This window comes from Anguilla rostrata, chromosome 16, assembly GCF_018555375.3.
Source record: "Anguilla rostrata isolate EN2019 chromosome 16, ASM1855537v3, whole genome shotgun sequence".
Classification (NCBI taxonomy): domain Eukaryota; kingdom Metazoa; phylum Chordata; class Actinopteri; order Anguilliformes; family Anguillidae; genus Anguilla; species Anguilla rostrata.
Window position 1 is genome coordinate 31,900,034 of NC_057948.1, and position 19,089 is coordinate 31,919,122.

Consider the following 19,089-nt stretch of genomic DNA (forward strand, 5'->3'; position numbering starts at 1 on the left):
GACTCATACTTTAGATTTCTATAAAAATCCTTTCCGCATCAAAGCATCTCCACAACAAGTTATTTATATTGCAGCATGTTGTCCTACAGGAACAATCATCATTAGCTGCTCTCCTCGTAGAAATGTAGCTACTCAATAAATAAGTCAAATGTTTGTTTGCAAGGATGTCAATAATAATTGATGATTGGATAATTATACTTGCAGATTTGAAGATTCAGCCTGTATTGTATGAAAAAGTATGTACACAGGAGCCATTTCAAACAGGCTTGGTTTGGGCTGTGAATTTAGGTCTCTCACATTTTTTTCCAAGGCAACAATTTTGTTTTGACAGATTTTTGAAGCCTGTTGTTATTATGAATTTCACGGTTTTGTTTCATACGCCTTCAGTCGGCTGTAGAAAGGTGTCAGATTGGGCGAAAGAGCTGGTGTGTGAGTCTGTGGAGCCATAGAGTGAACAGTCACACAGGTAGTCATTTGTTAGACACCAGGTGTACCTGCATAGAGAACCCTGATGAGCGACTACTGCAGAATAGAGGAAGGCCACTGCGTGTGTGTGTGTCTGTGTGTGTGTGTGCGTGCATGCATGCATGTGTGTGTGTGTGTGTGTGTGTGCGTGCGTGTGCATGCATGTGTGTGCGTGTGTATTTGTGTGTGCATATGCACACGGGTGTGCATGTGTGCACGTGTGTGTACATATTCTGAATAAACACAAACAGTTTTCTGCATAAGCACTTTCTATCTGTTTCACCAAAGAAAACTCACAGAAGAAAATGAGTTGATTTTGAGTGTCAGTGCGCTAACGCAGTGCAAGCAATATTAATACACTTTAATCAAGGAAGTGCTAACATATGCGCACTGCTGCTCACCTTGGCTGCTTTCGAACCTGAGTGGGAGAGAGAGAGAGAGTCTCATGATTATGTGCAGGCAGAAGTGACTTGTGCTTTTTCAGATAGTCTTCCTAAGTGCAGATTAACTGGAACCAAAGACAAGGGAGAGCATATTTTACCCCTGGCGTGAGCCTTCGTGCTCAGGGATAAACAATCATATGCATTACCTTTTGTGCACGATTGTCCTCAATCTTCTTTTGAGATAAACAACCCCTCTACAGCACCTGCGACTGTTTGTTTATGTTTTTTTTACTACCCAGATGCAATTCCATAACAGTTGTCGGCAGGCCGCGATGTTTAACATGTATCAGAACGGTGTCTCTCCCGACAGAGTAATTCTGGGTCTGCCTTTGAATCTGCAGACCGCGGGCATGAACGGAGTAGGTGAGAAACTCCATCATGAAATGGCTAAATAAGCAATTTAAGTGTGACCAGAAGCTTTAATTCAGAGGCAGCGGGATTATGCTGTTTGATGAGCAGATTTAGAGGTCCAAGCAAAGGGGGAACAAAGAGAAACACTTCTGGCCATGAGGAATAATCTTTGAAAATATTATTTAAACCTGTCTTTCTGTGACATGTACTTCCTCCACACTTCAGCCAAACATCTCATTTGGTTAAAATTTAACCCACAGATTAAAAAGGTTTATCTTTCCCTCTCCAGCGATTGGTTGATATTTATGGGTTTGATGCACTCTGTTCAGCTCTTTTTCTTTTTCCTGAAATAGATTGATACTTGTGCATACGTTCAGATAAATTTTCAGATTCTTTTTTTTTTTCTTATTTGTTTTTCCTAACCTTTGTTTGAAGAAATGTGCTTTACAATCCCAATATACCCTACTTATGCTCGCATAATTGGTTTGCATTGGTGCTACTTCTTGAATCTTCTGTGCGGTTTGACCTCATTGTGAAAATTCGTAGAAGCTAATCAGATTGAAACCTGATTGCGTCCTTCTCTATAATCCCTCCCTGCAGCAGACATTCCACACCCCCAGCCTGGGGGACGAGGAGTTTGAGATCCCGCCCATCACCCCTCCGCCGGAGACGGAGTCGGGCCTGGGGATTTCGGAGGTGGACTCGCCCTTCCCAGCTCACCCGGAGTCCCTGTCCTCGCAGAGGGGCCAGTTCACCCCCCAGTTCCCCCCTCAGAGTCTGGAGCTGCCCTCCATCACCATCTCCCGCAACCTCATGGACCAGGAGGGGGTCGTCCGCGGCAACGGCCTGCCGGGGGTGAGTAGCGTGATACGACGACGACGCCCGAGCCTGTCTCCCATCATGCCGTTGTGCACATGCACAAGATTCACTCACTTATGTCTGCAGGCTACGTGCTAATTTACAACCAGCGGTATCAGATTTATAAATAAAGAAAGAAAAAAGGAAGAAGTGCTCAAGTAATGAGATGCTGAAGAAACAATTGAGACACTTTTGGGGAAAGGTCACGCAGTCATATTAACTGCAAAAATACATTTATTTGTGTCAGCTGGGTTAATGATGCAAACTCACAGTAATAAATAATTAATAGACCCAGAAAACTCAAAAGCGAAAAATGAGAAGTTAAAGAATCTTTTCATCGTAGATAATTACAGTGTCAGTGCAAGTGTAATTTCAGAGTTCCATATACTCTTATTAAGACAAGTAAACATGTCAAGTTCATAGAATAAATAGCGTAAATAAATTTGGGCCATGTGGAGTTCATAATAGTCTCAGCAGCAGCTGTTGCCTGTTTTGAATGAAGTCCTATTAGGAAAACCAGGCGCTCTTACTCCAGCGTAGAAACACAACTGTGGAAAAAGCATAACAGCTGAAACTCTTTCCTCCTCTGGACTTGATGCATGTGGCTCTACAGTACATCACATAAGCATGTATGAATGGGAGATTATGTTCCGGTCACTTAGCTTGGGAGGAATGCAGACTGTGCTAAAATAAGTTGTTAAATGGCTTCAAATGATGAACGATTTCGATTAGAAAGAAATACTGAGAAATGCTGTCAGCGTAGGAAAATGGAGTTGTGTATAAAAATAAAATATTTTCACACACACACCATCTGCACCCAGGAGTAATGAAACTGGAACTCAGAAGTGGGACTGTTTTATGGGTCCATATATTATTCATGGTGCTTCTGCAAACGCCTTAAAATGCTGATGCATTGTTTAAGTACATTGTCACATGAGGTGTTCGGAAAGCGTGTAGCTCAGTGTTTCACTGCACTGCTCTGCATCGTTTTGTTTGGGGGGAAGCAAACGGTATTTTTTTCTCAAAAGACACAATATTTATGGTTTTAGCACTCAGTGAGTCCACATTGAGTATTGTAAGGATAAGTTTTGTGTGGTATAAACACCAATTACCAAGAGCTCTGTAGGTTGCCTGAGGCATAAATGTCTGGGATATCAATAGCTCTGGGTGCCATTTTGTTGAGCTAGTGGCCCGCACTTCTGGTTCTAGGTCCACTTGAGTGATTCAAGTCAATGAAAGGCCAAAGCTAATGGCATGTAATGTACTTCTGGAATCATTGCAGTGGTCTACCCATCCGCCGACGCATCTACAAAAGAGTACAGTACAATGCAGCTCATGAATGTGAAAGGAGAGCTGTAGATCATGGGTGCTTTTTCTTTTTTTTTTTTCTTCTTCTTTTTTTATTGCATGGCCAGAGTGCGCTCATCCCCTCCTGAGCTACTGTTTACATTGGCTATTCTCTCCTTTCAGTCTCCCTTGCTCTTTGTCTGTGGGGCAGAAACGGTGTTCCAGGACTACAGTATTGTGTCTCTACCAATGTAGGCCCACCCAGACCTTACTGTGTTTGGCCATCTTCAGCCTCGCAGCACGAATAGGCATCCCAGCATTTAGAACTTCTCACAGGGTAATTCCTGCAACAGAATCAGTTACCAAAATTTTTTTTTTTAAATGTGATATCTCAAACATGTCACTCATGTTGTGACATGTAAAGAAAGGAACCATTTCCTCATAACAGTGCCTGTCATGATTTACTGTGTGAGCAGGTATGGAAAATATTTAAAAGGGATTCAGTTCCAGATTTTGGCAGTTTACTTTACGTCGTCTTTACTGTTCAGAAGATATCTGCCAGTCATATTACTAGTGTCAGTACCAAGGAAGCAAAACAGTTTTGTGATTTCCTGATTATTAAATTAGAGAAAAGAAAGTGGCATTTTATAACCACCACAGAGTGTAGTGGTATTGGGGACCAGGAGGGGTTGTCATAGTCTTTTTTTAGCATGGCTTTCACAGAAATCCAGGTGCTTTTCTGCACTGCTGGAATGTTGAGAGCTTAGAAGTGGTGTCTATGCAAAAGCCATTGGGAATGTGCTCTATTGTGTTTTCCAGTGGTGTGAACCATGGCAACACACCATAGACTCAATGACAGTGATGTGGTCCTGGAAAGAAATATACTGTTAGTATAGGTGTATTTATTTACATTCTAATTCGTTCATGCATTGTAAGTTTTAAAGACCCCCCCCCCCCCCCCCACCCCCCACAAACTGCTCGTAAAATAATTGCAGGTTTTAACATATCTGTGTGGTGCAATGGAACCCCATAGGTTTGCGCCTAAAGAATTTTCATTTCATGGTCAGTTAAGCTTTCTACATCTGGAAGAAATGGAACCTTAAAACAGTTACACTCCCGACTGTTCTCGTGACTTCAGAGGGAGATCATAGATTTAATTTTCAAACATCATTTGTCTTAAACGCCGTGCATATGCGGCGTGTTCTTGAGTGACTGTGAGCAGACATCGGAGACGGCGTGTTTCTACTTAATTCCTCATAGCTTTTTGCAGTGACACAGTCTGCAGATTTTTTTTTTCTACTATTATGGTTGGAGATGCAGGAAAAGCTATGAGCTGTAGAAGGGGTAGAAAAGGGTTGTTGATCACGAGAAGGAAGACAAAATACAATTTAAAATGTAATTTTAATGCAGTATTCTACTCCAAAGTCTCTCTCTCACTCTTATATATACACTCACTGTGTATAGTTTATACAGCAATAAAAAGGTGAGAATATAAAGCCACACATATGATTGACTATCCATTGACTACAATATATAATTTGCTGAATTCTTAGTTAGCACACGGAGAAGATGGTTACTATATCTTTGGATCATATTCCTTTCTCATCAAAGTAACTAACAGTCCAATTCTGAGTTGAGATTTCTTTTTTTTTTGTTGCAAGATTGCAATCAGCATACTTGTGCTATTTTCAAATTACCTCTTTGTAGACGAATTGCCAAGTGCTGCAGTAATTCCTCTTCTCCTAATATGCAGCGTATGTTTAGCAAATTGGCTACAGATGCTCTCTGCTGCAGAGATCTCTTGGAAGCCCAGAATCTGGAGTCATTATTTTTTAATCTGCTTGCCTAACAAGCTTCTGACTTTCATTTTTCTTTCCCAGCTTGCTTCCCCCCAAGCCTGTTAGATCTGCTGATTTTTCTGATTTGGATTCATTTGGGCCCTGTACTATTAGAGGTAAAACTGTCACCATTGGTTTATCTTGATTCCACTTCATGCCTTTTTTTTTTTGATTATATAACACACATGCCTGCAAATGTTATTTTAGAAAATCATGTCCACTTTGCCATGATTTGCAAAACCATCTAAAATCTAGAGGCTTGTTTTCGCTTTTTTTTGTAGAACAACGTGGAAAGAAATGATGTTTTGAAAGATCATGCTATTCTTTCTACATGATTAGATGGATGCTTATATGAAGTTTAGATAATTAATCATAAACATGAGAAGAAACTAACTACATTTTTATTTCATGCATCTATGCATGCTTTTCAGTTCTACTTGAGAATATGAGTTGTTCTATTCCACTTGAGATGAGATTGGTGTCTATCTGAAGCTGAATGTCTAGCATATGACTTTATTTCAACAACAGAAGCCTGTCATTCTGCTGTGTACCAACAACTTTGCTTTCACCTCATATGTCTGATTAGGTAAAATCAACCCACGTTGATTGATTCCAAACCGATACCCCTTTAAATACCATCATCTTGTACAGGAATATCACAGACCAGACTTTTTTTGTGCTGACTTACTCTCCAGCGTCACGTGCTGATATTAATAAAGTTATATTTTGAATTTCAAACAGTCACTTCACCAGCTGTTTGCCGGGATTATCTGCGGGTCTTATCTTCCGTCATTAAAACCAAATATGAGAAACAGTGGTGGACATTGGTGGACTCGCTAGTTTTATAGCTCCTAGCTTGGTGAGGGTGACATAGCTCAGGAGGTAAGACCGATTGTCTGGCAGTCGGAGGGTTGCCGGTTCAAACCCCGCCCTGGGCATGTCGAAGTGTCCTTGAGCAAGACACCTAACCCCTAACTGCTCTGGCGAATGAGAGGCATCAATTGTAAAGCGCTTTGGATAAAAGCGCTATATAAATGCAGTCCATTTAGCTTTCCCCGAATGTTTATTAGCCTATCGGATAGAATAAGCTGATGTTTCCTGGTGTGTGGTAAAAAGGCGTTATGGATATGGCTTCCGGCTTCGCAGAGTGCTGCTGTTGCCTTTGGATGGCTTCTCAACCCCCTTCCCTTGGTAATTATGAGACTCTTATTCTCTAGAATGTGACAGTGTTGTCGGTGTGTGCCGCCTCTGCCTCGTGGACCTCTGGGGAAGCCATAACACGGCTCTCTGCTCCTGTCTCAGCAGCTTTCCCCAGAGGCAGTCGAGCATGGCTAGGCTTCTTCTGCCTGGTCCATGTGTGGCCTCCAGGCCTGACCCAGTGACAATGAGCCAGTGATGATCCTGCTCCACTGGATCCTTCTGTTGAGCTCGGTTGAGCTTCTGTGACTTCTGAGACTACTCACTGGATATGATAGCTCGCCCTTTCCCATAATCAAGCTGTTGTACAGTATATATATATATAACACTACAGTACTAGCCCATATTGAGTTACTCCATGGTGAACGTTGAGATTAATTGGATACGGAGTCGTAATTCTGCTGAAAATGTAGCTTTTAAAAAAAATTTCTGTACACACGAATGCGGGATTGCGTTCCGTTGCGGTGCAGATAGGGCTTGCTGAGTCTGCTTAGCGACTCAATCTCCGCGGGTCTATCTACTTTGATCCGACAGCATCCAGAGAGGGCGTTGTTCTTGAGCTGGGTCCTCCGCGTAACCCTCTCATGAATCATGTCCTCGCTCCTGATCACGTCGGAGCGGCACGTTGACTGATGTACGCAGGTAATCTCGGTCCTCTCTGAATGGGGTCAACCTGCTACACGGGGTTGTCTTTCCAGAGACGTGCGTGTAGGGTGCAGCTGGAAAAAGAGGAAGTCATTGGAATGCAGCAGTTTATAAACAGTTGGTGACTTCAAGATTGGTGACTGCAAGATTCCTAGGGGAGGCATCTTCTATCCATGTGCTGTCTTGACCAATCCTGCTGAGGTAACTGATCTCATGAGTGTGGAATGTTGACCGCGCCCATCGAACCATGCTTGCTTATGTTTTGTTTTTGTTTGTTTTTGGTACTTGCTTGCAGAAGATAAATCTTTGATGAAATCCAAGTCTCTACTGTGTCACTGTTAAGAGAATGTATATTTTTTGAAGTCACACACACCGTAAATTATTTTTGTTAATGGAACGGTTTAAGGATTTTTCTATCTGAAATATTGAGAAGAGCAGATTATATTAGATTATAACTGAGTGCAATGAGCCACAGTTCTCTTCCCCTTCTGTGGTGTGCTACAGCCTTGGCTGGCGCTTGGCTGGATCACATCCACCTTGACGAGGAACAGCTGGCTGACAGGGACCTACTCACTGTGTGTGTGTAGCTGTTACTCAACTGCTATTGTGCGTATGATTTATATTCGATTTGCTCGCGGAACACATCCACCTTGACAAAGAGCAGCTGGCTGACACTGACCCGCTCGCTATGTGTGTGTATAGCTGTTACTCTAGCGCTATTGTGCTCCTGATTTATATTAGATTGGCTCATGGCATTGTGCTGAAAAGGAAATCTTGGCTCCAAGGCATTACCAAAAAAAAAAATCACTGTAAAGGTTCTGGTCACTTAGCTTATTTTTCATTAAATAAATAAATGAATGAAGAAGGAAAAAAAAAAACCCTGGCTTCTTGCTGGTTTTCTGTTTAGATAATCATCTGGAAAGTGACAGCGCGCAGAATAGAACATCTCTTTGAAACGGGAAAATATGAGCTTTTAAAAACCTTTTTCTGTGCACTTTTTGTTATCTCTAGTCCAAGCTGAGTAGCATTGACATCAGTTGTACATCAATTTCAGAAATAGGATTTCTTCCCCCTTCCTTTTTTCTTTATTTTTTTGTGTGACCAGACAGCTATTGTGACATATTGGGTCAGTCAGAAATGAAAGATATTCATGCAAGCATGCAGTATGTGTGATGAAGTCTCAGCCTGACCCTCTGTATGATTGATTCTGTAATTTCGTTTTCTCGGGCAGTGTTTGAAATGAAATGAAATCATGTTGAACAAGTTTTAAATACCCACAGTGCACCAGGAGAAATGAGTGAAGGATGGGGGAAGGGGAGGGGCAGACTCTATCTTGACTGGGGAAGGATGAAAAAGGGTGGGGGGGGGAGGAGAGGGAGAGGGAGAAAAAGGAACAAGACAGAGATTATGTTTGAGCAAAAGACAAAATATAAAATGAGAAATGTCGGCTCAGGAAGAAGGAGACAAAATATAAAATGAGAGATGTCTGGTGGGCAGGAAGGAGGGGTGAAAAACAATGAGTCCACATCCTGTTATACTCTTCCTAGCACTGTGATGATTTTTTTTCGCCTATTTTCAGTGCTAAAGTCTTCTGGTTGCTCTAAGTGGAGGAAAATAAAACGGTGCTCCTGTTTTAAAAGCACAGTGAAGGAATTATGTGTAGGGGACTGATAAACTATCTTTAATAGGACTGACCTTTCATGCTGGTGAAAGTAACTGAGGGGGATTCGTCTTCATAATTACCATATAGATGATTTTATTCCACTCCTGCAATGAAACATTTCCAAGAGCACTGTCGCTGATTGGACAGAAATTGAACTTGTTAGCATTCCATTCAGCCAGTTATAGCTTACACGGTGCCTCCGTTAATAAATTCCCCACCTCCCCCAAATTCTGGTTCCAGTGTCTGCAGGCACATACCTTAGGCTCTTCAACAAGATTCTGGCCTTGGTACATTTGATTGACTCATTGAGTTGTTCTCCAGTTGGCCTGTGTTAGCTTTTGCGCGTTAGGGTAGATGTCAAGCTGTTTTCACAGCTTTGTTTCTTCCCACATTTGCTTTGCAACTCTTAATTTAGAGGAGGGAGAGTGGATATATGGAGTTTATGTAATCACTAATTTGTCGAACGGGCAGACGAAATGGCCACATTTGCGCGTTCACTTTTCCTGTTGATTTTTTTTTTGTGGACAGCCGCAAACTTTGCTTCTGGTGGAAGGTTGCAGAGCAAACATATCGAGAGGGGGCTGCAGTTCTATCCCAAAATCTTGGCAAGTAAACACAGAATTTGGAGGGGTCCTGAGCAAACTCCACGTGAGTCAGTCCGCACGCTCGCAGGAGAAGGGCGGTGAGGGGGGGTGGCGGGGGGGCTCAGCATTCACAGTGGGGGAGAGGCACGTGACTTTTTAGGCCGCTCAAATGCCATTTCTTTACACCTACATTCCAAATACCTTTGCTCAGTGCCCCTCCCCCTTTAAAAAAAACATACATACAGTGTAGCCTCTGTGAGGCTTCGTGCTTCTGCTTCACTTGCTCCCTCGAACCCTCGAACCCTCGTGACCCTCGAACCCTTCCTGCGTGTCCGTTCGTCCTTTAATGCATTACTTAATCCAACAGATGTGATGGCTGGCTCACGACCAGCGACGGTGCTGAACGCCAGTTTTCCAGGATCGGTTTTAATAACGCTCCCATCCCAATGAAATGTGAAGTAGAGCTGCCCAGGGTTTATATTGATACTAGTGCACTCCTCCTGGTTTTAATGGCATTTGTTTGCATAGTGTATGAGGCTTGGAGTCGAGTCTGTCAGCGTCTGTTTAAAGTTCTGTTTTGCAGTTACTGTAGAAAGTGTCGACAGCACGTCCTTATCTTGCTGGATAATAATAAAGAGATTTAAATAAACAGATTGTTACTGTTTATTTGCTCAATTATCTCTCATTTAAAAAAATTAGGTCTACGGTGTCATTTCTTTGAATCAGATGATCATTAAATATCTGTCATTTCGTATTGTTTGTATACCACAATTAGAATTGACCTGGGATAAGTTATGCCATCAAAGCATATTTAAATAAGCAGCATCATAGACGCACTGAATAGTGTTATTGGCTTGTAAAATGTGCTTCTGGCTAGTGCCGGATGTCGTGGATATCAAACAGGCTGCAAAAGGTGTTTTTTTTTTGTATTTGAAAAAGGTGTAGGCCTACACAGAATATTGCATGAAGAAAAAAGGGACATCATCTTTTCAATAAAGGCAGGCGCAGTGCATTCTTGACATTGTGTTGATGTTGAAAGAGATTGAGTTTGTGCTGCTGAATACCGGATGGATGTGCTGAGGGAGAACAAATCACCTTTTTTTTTTTTTGTGCTCACTATTCCTTGTCAGTGCTCGTGCCCCCTTGATCCGTCTTCCCTCTGGAAGAGTGGCAGCACCAGTAATTTCACTCTCGGCACAATCAATGCCACCATCTCCCCTCGCTTTCCATAAAAGCTTTTGAACGCAACCGAAACGCTTCGTCCGGAGCGTTTATGTAAAGTAACATCACGAGGCAGGCCGGGCAGCCTAACAGCGTTCCCGCCATGTTTGTGTTTTGGCCAGTGTAAAGGATCGTTTTTCCGTAGGTGTCTCGTCCCTGCATATCCATTTCAGCATCGAAAGGAATGAAATCGGATAGATTTACATAGCTGCGCTCATTTTGGGAGGTTCGCTGTGGTTTTGGAAGTAATATAGGTTTTGTTTTTTAGTGTGTTTTTTGTGATTAAAACAATATTTGCTTACTATTGCTATGTTTGCAGTACTCCAATAGGCATGTAATATCTGAACATTCTAAGCTGGTAAGATGCAGGCAGAGACTATTATTATTAATATGCTTGCATATGGTACAAATTAAAATGTGTGAAAGATGTAATTAACATCCAAATGTGCCAAACCTGACTAATCAGTGAAATTTTGTTTGAGATGGCTCACGTGAGTACAAATATGCCTGAGCCTTCTGTCACAGAAGATTTGTGTACATGAGCAGTTGGAGATGGATACTAACCTCTCAGTAGTACTTACTATATACCAGTTAGGTCTGTGTTCTGAAATAATAATTCTGGTTAGCTGGCTGTGGTGCTCTTATTTTAATTTCACGGCTTTTTACAGTGATTCTCCCACTTTTTCTTTCTGATTCAGAACTCTGGCCAAGCCCACCATCGCCAATATCATCCCAACCCTGCTATGGTCATGAGATCCATTATCAACATGAGCAACCCTGCTGCCATGATGTCCCGAAACCAGCTGACTACAATCAACCAATCCCAGCTCAACGCTCAACTGGGCTTAAACATGAGTGGGCCAAATATCCCTCACACCTCACCGTCACCGCCAGCCAGCAAGTCTGCCACACCTTCCCCGTCTAGCTCAATCAACGAAGAAGACCAGGATGATGGCAACAGGGTGAGTGTGTGTATTTTGACTTTACACAATACACGACTCAACAAAACGTGAGACTTTTGACATTTTCTTGGGGCAAAATATGGTAGTTCCTCATTGTCATGGATCTACAGTTCCACAAATGTGTACATGAGTACCCCATTCATATTTTTCATTTTCATAATGCATCTATATCTCACGTGCTATGCACAGCTCTCCTGGGACTCATTTGATACCTGTAACGGTACAGTTGAGAGGAACTCTCTGACAGTACGGTCACCAGGTCATCGTCTGAAGGTCTGTTAAAGATGGCCGTTTGTTCCGCAGCAGGTGATCGGGGAGAAGCGGCCCGCTCCAGACGCCGCTAAAAAGCCCAAGACGCCCAAGAAGAAGAAGAAGAAGGACCCCAACGAGCCGCAGAAGCCCGTCTCCGCCTACGCCCTGTTCTTCAGGGACACCCAGGCCGCCATCAAGGGCCAGAACCCCAACGCCACCTTCGGGGAGGTTTCCAAAATAGTAGCCTCCATGTGGGACGGCCTTGGCGAAGAACAGAAGCAGGTAATATAATAGGTCTATAATGGGACACAGATTCTGTGTACAAACACACGTAACTGTCTGTTAGTTGTTTTTGTAATACATTTTGCGAATTGCATTCTATTCTATGCATCACCTTCTCTACAAACATATCCTTTATTTTAATTCAGGTCTACAAGAGCAAAACAGAAGCGGCCAAAAAGGACTACCTGAAAGCCCTTGCTGCATACCGTGCCAGTCTGGTATCAAAGGTGAGCTTCTTTTTTCACATGGGCTAAACACAGGATCAATCTTTACTCTGTCGAATCCTGTGTGAATTATACATGCAAGGTCTCTCAGTGAGGATGTGTGCAAATGTGCCGTGCTCTGGCTGCATTCGATCCGCAACTCAGAAGCATTAACAATCCAAATGTGACAAGCCTGTCTAATCAGTGAAATTTTGTTTGAGATGGCTTACATGAGTGCAAATATGCCTGAGCCTTCTGTCACAGAAGATTCGTGTACATGAGCATTCGGAGATGAATACTAACCTCTCAGTAGTACCTATGCTGTACCAGTTACGTCCATGTTCTGAAATAATAATTCAGATCGGCTAGCTGCTGCGCTATTGGATTATTTTAACTTCACTGACGGCCGCTTTTCCCCCGTCCCCTTCCCGCCCAGGCGGCCGCGGAGTCGGCAGAGGCTCAGACCATGCGCTCGGTGCAGCAGACGCTGGCCTCCACCAACCTGTCGCCGTCGCTGATCCTCAACTCGCCGCTGGGCCAGCACCCCGCCATGTCGGCGGCGGCGGCGGCGGCTGCCGCGCAGGCCCTGCAGCAGGCCCTCCCGCGCGCCATCGCCCCCAAGCCTCTGCAGATGAGGCTGCCCGGCGGCCAGATCGTCACCTCCGTGGCGGTGGCCAATCAGAGCATGGCCTCCGGCCCCGGCGGGCCCAACGCGCAGCTGATGGGTCAGATGGGCGGTGGGGGGGGCGGTGGCGGTGGCGGGGGTGGGATGGGCCCGGGCGGATCTGCCGCCGTGCAGATGAGCCCCCCCATGCAGCCGCCGCCGCCGTCGCAGCAGCAGCAGCAGCACCAGATGCAGCAGCATCTGCAGCACCACCAGATGCAGCAGCAGCAGCTGCACCACCAGCAGATCCAGCAGCAGATGCAGCAGCAGCATTTCCAGCAGCACCTCCAGCAGCAGCTGCAGCAGCACCACCTGCAGCAGCATCAGCAGCAGCAACAGCAGCAGCAGCAGATGCAGCAACAGCACATGCAGCTGCAGCACATGCAGATGCAGCAGTTGCACCAGCAACAAATTCAGCAGCTCCAGCAGCAGCAGCAGCAGCAGCATCAATCGCAGTGCTCCCCGCCCCAGCATTCCCCGGCGACGCCCCAGTCCGTGGGGGGGTCCGCCTCAATGGGCAGCCCCCAGCCGACCCCCCAGCAACAGCACCCGTCCCAAATACAGGCACATGCCCACGCCCAGGTCCTGTCCCAGGTCAGCATCTACTGAGCCAAAATCTATTCAAAGAAAAAAAACGAATATAATAAAAAGCATCACTCCGCGTTGCTTTTCTACGTTGCACTTAAGAAGTGTGTGAGAATCGGTACATTTTAAAAGGAACTGTCCACTGTTCTTGATGAATATGCAGAAAGGAATGCATAAAGGGACACCTCTGAGAAGAATTTTGTCTATAAAATAGGCTGTGTTATGACAAACAGCAAAGACTGAATGCCCATTGTTTGTTTGTTTGCTGTTTTTTTTTTCCCTCTAAATTTCTCTCAGTCTTGAACTGAACACTGATTTAGGGCGTGTAATTGAAATGGTACGCTGTAATATTTGCGATGAGATGTCCTGTTCTTGTTGAATGGCAGAGCTTTATTTATGGTGGTATTGCTTCATTAACGGACAAAATGAGCAGACTGGGACAGCGACACCGGAGCATAGAAGAACTTCTCTGCGGATTTTCGTGAAGGAAACCCTTTAAACAAAAGGGTGATGCTGAGACTCGACGATTTACAACACTGGCAACCAGTCTCAATTCTGACAAATATGTGCATTTCTTCAGAGGCCAGTATATTGTGAAAATGTAATATTTTCTTCTCTTTCCCCCTCAACATTCCAGCAGATTATACTGTTTAATTATTGCCAATGAGAAGGTACAAGTTCAATTCGTGCTGCATTTCAAGATGGAAGATACCAGAGTACAGTTTATTTACCACGTACTGTCTGACCATCTTGAGTTGGAGTGGAACTTCAGTCACAAGGGTTGTTTGATGGAGGAACTGATAAGGCAAAGATAAAGGAATAAATTTAAAAAACCCGACTCCATGTAATTTTACATCAAAACTTTAATAATCTGTGTGTATGTCTGGATGCGAGAGAAAATCAGACCAGTTCTACTACCAGAAAAATATATTTGAAAATTGAAAATACATAATGGCACTCCAAAAAAAAAGATCACCCTTTTGTATTCATGTACTATATTTACAGTACCTGACTTTTAATAGACCCATAAATTATGTTCCTGTTTTTTTTTTGTATTTTGCGTTGAAAGCAAATATTTTATTGTAAGTATAAATTACTTTAATTTTGATGATTTGAAGCTTAATGTACTTTTTATCCAATCCCTTGTTATCACAGACTATGAGAAAAAAAGACATAGCAGAACCATTTTTTTTGCACTGTCAAAGCCAATTACAAAGGTGTGGGAGTACTTTGTGCCAGCTGTAGATAAATCTGTAAAAAAAAAAAATAAAAAGAGGAAAAAGATGTACATCTTTCATATCACATGTTGTTAAGTTTTCATGTGTGAAGCTTTAATTAAAACACTGGTAAGATAACCTGTGGCTCTCTTACACTGATATAGTGTATTTTTGCTGTTCTATACTTTTTATGCATTACAGTAGCTGCAGTTCAGTTGTTTGTATTCTGCTTGGAGGAAGAAAAAAATCACTCGCTTTTTACCTCTGTCTTTAGAATAAATGCATTCCCTATAAAACGCAACTTGTTTCGAGCTCTTAATAGGCAAGTTAAGTTTAAACTGTAGCTTGGTTGTACAGGGAAAAACAGAGCAAACTCATTCTAAGTCTAATATACGCACCACACCAAGTCTTGCAATAAGTATTCTATTTTTTACTTCCTTGTTTGCAATTAGGAATAACTGATCACCTGTAATTGAAGGAACCCATTCATGCAAGCGCTAAAGATTCTTAAGAAGAACTTTTGCTTGACAAGACATTACAACGGAAAGGGGGGTTAATGGCAACAAAGAATGATCTAAGCTCTTATATTACATTTACATTACATTACAGGCATTTAGCAGACGCTCTTATCCAGAGCGACTTACACAACTTTTTTACATAGCATTTTACATTGTGTCCATTTATACAGCTGGATATATACTGAAGCAATTTCGGTTAAATTTCTTGCTCAAGGGTACAACGGCAGTGTCCTACCCGGGAATCGAACCTGCGACCTTTCGGTTACAAGTCTAGTTCCTTACCCACTGTGCTACACTCCGTCCTTATGTTTTGTTCCCGTTTCCTAGTTTTTTAACGACCAACGTCACGTTAATTTGAGTGTGATAAACAAACAGTGCTCCAAACCGGACAGGGTCAGCCGTGTAACTGATATCTGTCTCAATAACCATCTCCATTCTCACTCTCCTGCACAAACCAATTTCTCTGGCTTTTTTTTTTTTTTTTTTCCTGATGCAGTGTGCGTCTGAATGGCCACAGTTTCTGCACGTCCTCCAGGTGTTCTATTCTCACTGCAAAAATGGAGACTGGAGGAGGGAAGGGTGGCAAACACCTATTATCATAAATCCACAATAAGTGTGTGAAGCAGCTGGACGGGTGTGCTTCTGGCTGGGGGTGGGGGGTGGGAAGGTTATTCTCAAGCACAACATAAAGCTAAAATTGGTGAGAAAAGTCTTTGGAACATAGCATATTTGGAAAGTGGAGAATTCTAAGTGCATTTTTTGAAATTCATTTATTTAAAAAAAAAATTAAAAAAAATGTGTTCAGATTTTTTTGGAACAAAAGCAGCAGCAGTAATGATTTCCTTTTCGGGTTCATTGTGGCTGCAATTCCCATTTCTCCTGCATGATTAATTGCAGCATCTGTCCTGTCAGAATCTGTACTGAAGTGGTCTGTTGGAAAACTGCAAATAAGCACTGGCAAAAATTCTTAAACCGCTTATGATAAAATGAAAATTAGAAACAGCAAGTCTTGTGCATGACCTGAATCTTAATAGGGAATGTTGAAATGGGTGTCCATGGCTACCAAACACAAGATTTAAAAATGCAATAACAAGGCTCTGGGAAATGGAATTTTATTGTTCCAAGCAGATTTATGGTGAGAGATATTAATAATGCATGCTGATGTTTTTTTTCTTTTACCCCATAACCACATCACACTGGGTTCACTGTAACCAAATATTTAACAGAGATGATTTATTTTGTGATGGTTAATGAAGGCTATGGAAGTACATGAGCCAAAAAAAAAAAAAAAACACACACACATTACATACTGTATATCAGCAGCTGAAAATTGTTTTATTTATATAATCTCAAATGAATGTTGAATGGTTTGTATTGTTTTATTCAACAGAGAAGTACACTCCCCCCTCTGATTCTGGTCATGCTGAATTCAGTTTATTACATTTCACATTCCAAATACATTACTGGGCAAATATTTTAGTGTGCATGTAGAAGCAGAAACCATAAATAATTCCAAACTACAAAATACATGCGAAAAGGTTTTTCTCCCCCCTCCATTCATATCCATATCCTATCTGAATCAGTGCAGTTGTATAACCGAAATAATCTGTATTATTCAACAGAAGAAGAAGAAGCCTTTTTCTCATTTCTGTCAAGTGCATTGTAGTGCAGAGCAGGCGCTGGAGGAGTCAGTTGCGAAAGCTGTTTTTTATGGCTCAACACGGCGCTACGTTTTCTCGCTCGCTGCACAGATACAATGCGGTCGCCACGATAACCCCTACCGCTGTTGACCCGCATCGCTAAAACCATGTGGCAGGTTTACTGTCACAGAAGAAAATCTACCGCATTTCCTCATCTTTAATTAACACGGGCCCTCTTCACAAAGCCACATGCAGATGAGCTAGCGCTTCTCAACACCTGCTCCTGCTGAGAGGACTACAGACTTCCCCAATAAGCTTGTTTTTTTTTTTTTTTTGGCTTCAGATTTTTTTTCGACCCAAGCTAACCCCACAAAACAGGTGGAACACTGTAATGGTAGTACAGTGGCCATATTGTTAATGCAGGAATATTGTAATAATGAGAAGAAGAAAACAACACACACACACACAAGGATAATGAACCTCATCGACGCCATTGTTGTGTATTCACATGATAGTTGACAGAAGAGGATTCTGCTGGGAAATAAATATATTGACAGTGGAGGGATGCTACACTGCCAGGCTTTGTTGCTTGATGTTTTGCGAGTGACCGTACCATGTTGCAAATGGCCATTTTATAACAGCTGAGCCTCTTCTGGATGAGCCGATTAGGAATATTTGTGGAAGCACCATCAATAAATTATTTCGCGTATGGTGGTCACAATTTCAAACTAAGGTTTTTACGATTTACAACTTCGCTCTGCTGTGACACAGCCAGCCCAAACATTTACCATGTAAGTCCACAGATCAAACCTTTATGGAAAGATTGCTTTTGGTATAAATGCATAGATAAAAAAGGATATGTTGCAGATGATATGACCCATATTTACGTGTCTGATGTCAGGCAGGGGGACGTGAAGGCAACCCTTACGGCTAATATCCTCGAGGCAAGTGAGAAGCAGCTACAGATGTTCAGAGTCAAGCCTGTGATTTCACTATAAAATCTTTCACCACTTATTCACGTGCAAGTTATATATTGACTGCTGTTGGAAAGCACTGATAAATTATCTGTTTAAACAAAACTGCAAACTGTACTTTCATATGGACTTTAATATCCATTTAAAATAATGTTTTGTTTGCATTTATTTTTATTTAGGTAGTCTGTATTAGACTGTGAAAGGATACCAAGGTTAGCATGCGCCAGTGATAGCTTCCAGATGTACAGATGAAGTTTGCCTCAAATGAAATAATGCACCTATACGAGCTTCAGTCTGAGTTTTTAAGGTGACTTTTTTCTTCTAATTTATGTCTGTGCCTTAATGAAAGTATATTTTAACTAAATAATGTAGGGTGCAAGAATGCTGAATGTCACAGTCCTTCTAATATCAACTCCACTGAGATGGCTACAAATACTTTAATAATCTATACATGGATCGGTGTTACAAGCAAACATACAAACAAACAAATAAATAAATAAATTGGTCTCACCAAGTCAGTAAATTGTGCTGATCTCCTTTGGAATGCTGCAGGCTAGAAGCAATCAATTGTAGTCCACAGTTTTGCCCGCTCTAAATTAGGGCCTATTCTGAATTAGGGCCTACTCTAAAAGCAATGAAGCTTGGTGAGTCTGTGGTTCGTGCTGGATCGTGAGGGAGACAGCGCAATTTAAACTACTGCTACTAACTAATCAAATAGTGCCGTGTTACAAAACAGTTGTTTCATGACTATGAGTGAAATCTATAAAACAAAGTGTTCCGCGTGTCAACAACTTTGCTTGCTTGTGAGATCTACTTGTTTGTTTTAATGGCCGCAATGTCGTATTTGCTCCCGAAAAAATATTCCACGGCACCGGTACATTAGTTTCCAACAATATAACTTGCCATTGACCTCATCTGAGAGAGCCATGGAGGGGAAAATATGAGCAAAATGGCAGGGGAAAAAACATGGATGTTGGACACGAATGGAAGACCTGTTTATTGAACTTTGGAAGACCAGTGTTAGTGGGCTATCCTCAAGAGACCAAGCAACCAAGGAAAAGCAACGATAGCTATAAGCAACGCATTTCAAGCGGTAGGTCTAACCCGAAGTAACATGCTGTAGCCTGCAGTAACAGTTAAGTAGTTTAAGCCTTATGAACGAGCACGATAGCTTAATATAAATATAACTCATAACTGTAAGCAAAGTACTGGTGTGGGGACATCTGGAATGGACGACTCT

General features: G+C 42.4%; 2 protein-coding genes across 5 annotated transcripts in view; both read left to right on the plus strand.

The window, feature by feature from the left end:
- LOC135241956 (TOX high mobility group box family member 3-like) overlaps positions 1-14,802 on the plus strand; it is a 51,794-nt gene extending 36,992 nt beyond the window's left edge. The window contains exons 3-7 of one of the 4 annotated variants that reach the window (XM_064312771.1): positions 1,863-2,114; positions 11,251-11,514; positions 11,821-12,048; positions 12,195-12,275; positions 12,688-14,802. In XM_064312771.1, the coding sequence (XP_064168841.1) occupies positions 1,863-2,114; positions 11,251-11,514; positions 11,821-12,048; positions 12,195-12,275; positions 12,688-13,524 (1,662 nt within the window). In that variant the 3' untranslated portion in view covers positions 13,525-14,802. Of the gene's footprint in view, positions 1-1,859; positions 2,115-11,250; positions 11,515-11,817; positions 12,049-12,194; positions 12,276-12,687 lie in introns of all 4 variants that reach the window. The other 3 variants (XM_064312768.1, XM_064312770.1, XM_064312767.1) reach the window with 3 other exon arrangements.
- Positions 14,803-18,439: 3,637 nt separating this feature from the next.
- LOC135241640 (sal-like protein 1) overlaps positions 18,440-19,089 on the plus strand; it is a 241,725-nt gene continuing 241,075 nt past the window's right edge. Inside the window, exon 1 of the mRNA XM_064312184.1 lies at positions 18,440-18,942. The gene's annotated coding sequence lies outside the window, so the exon portion shown is untranslated. The remainder of the gene's footprint in view (positions 18,943-19,089) is intronic.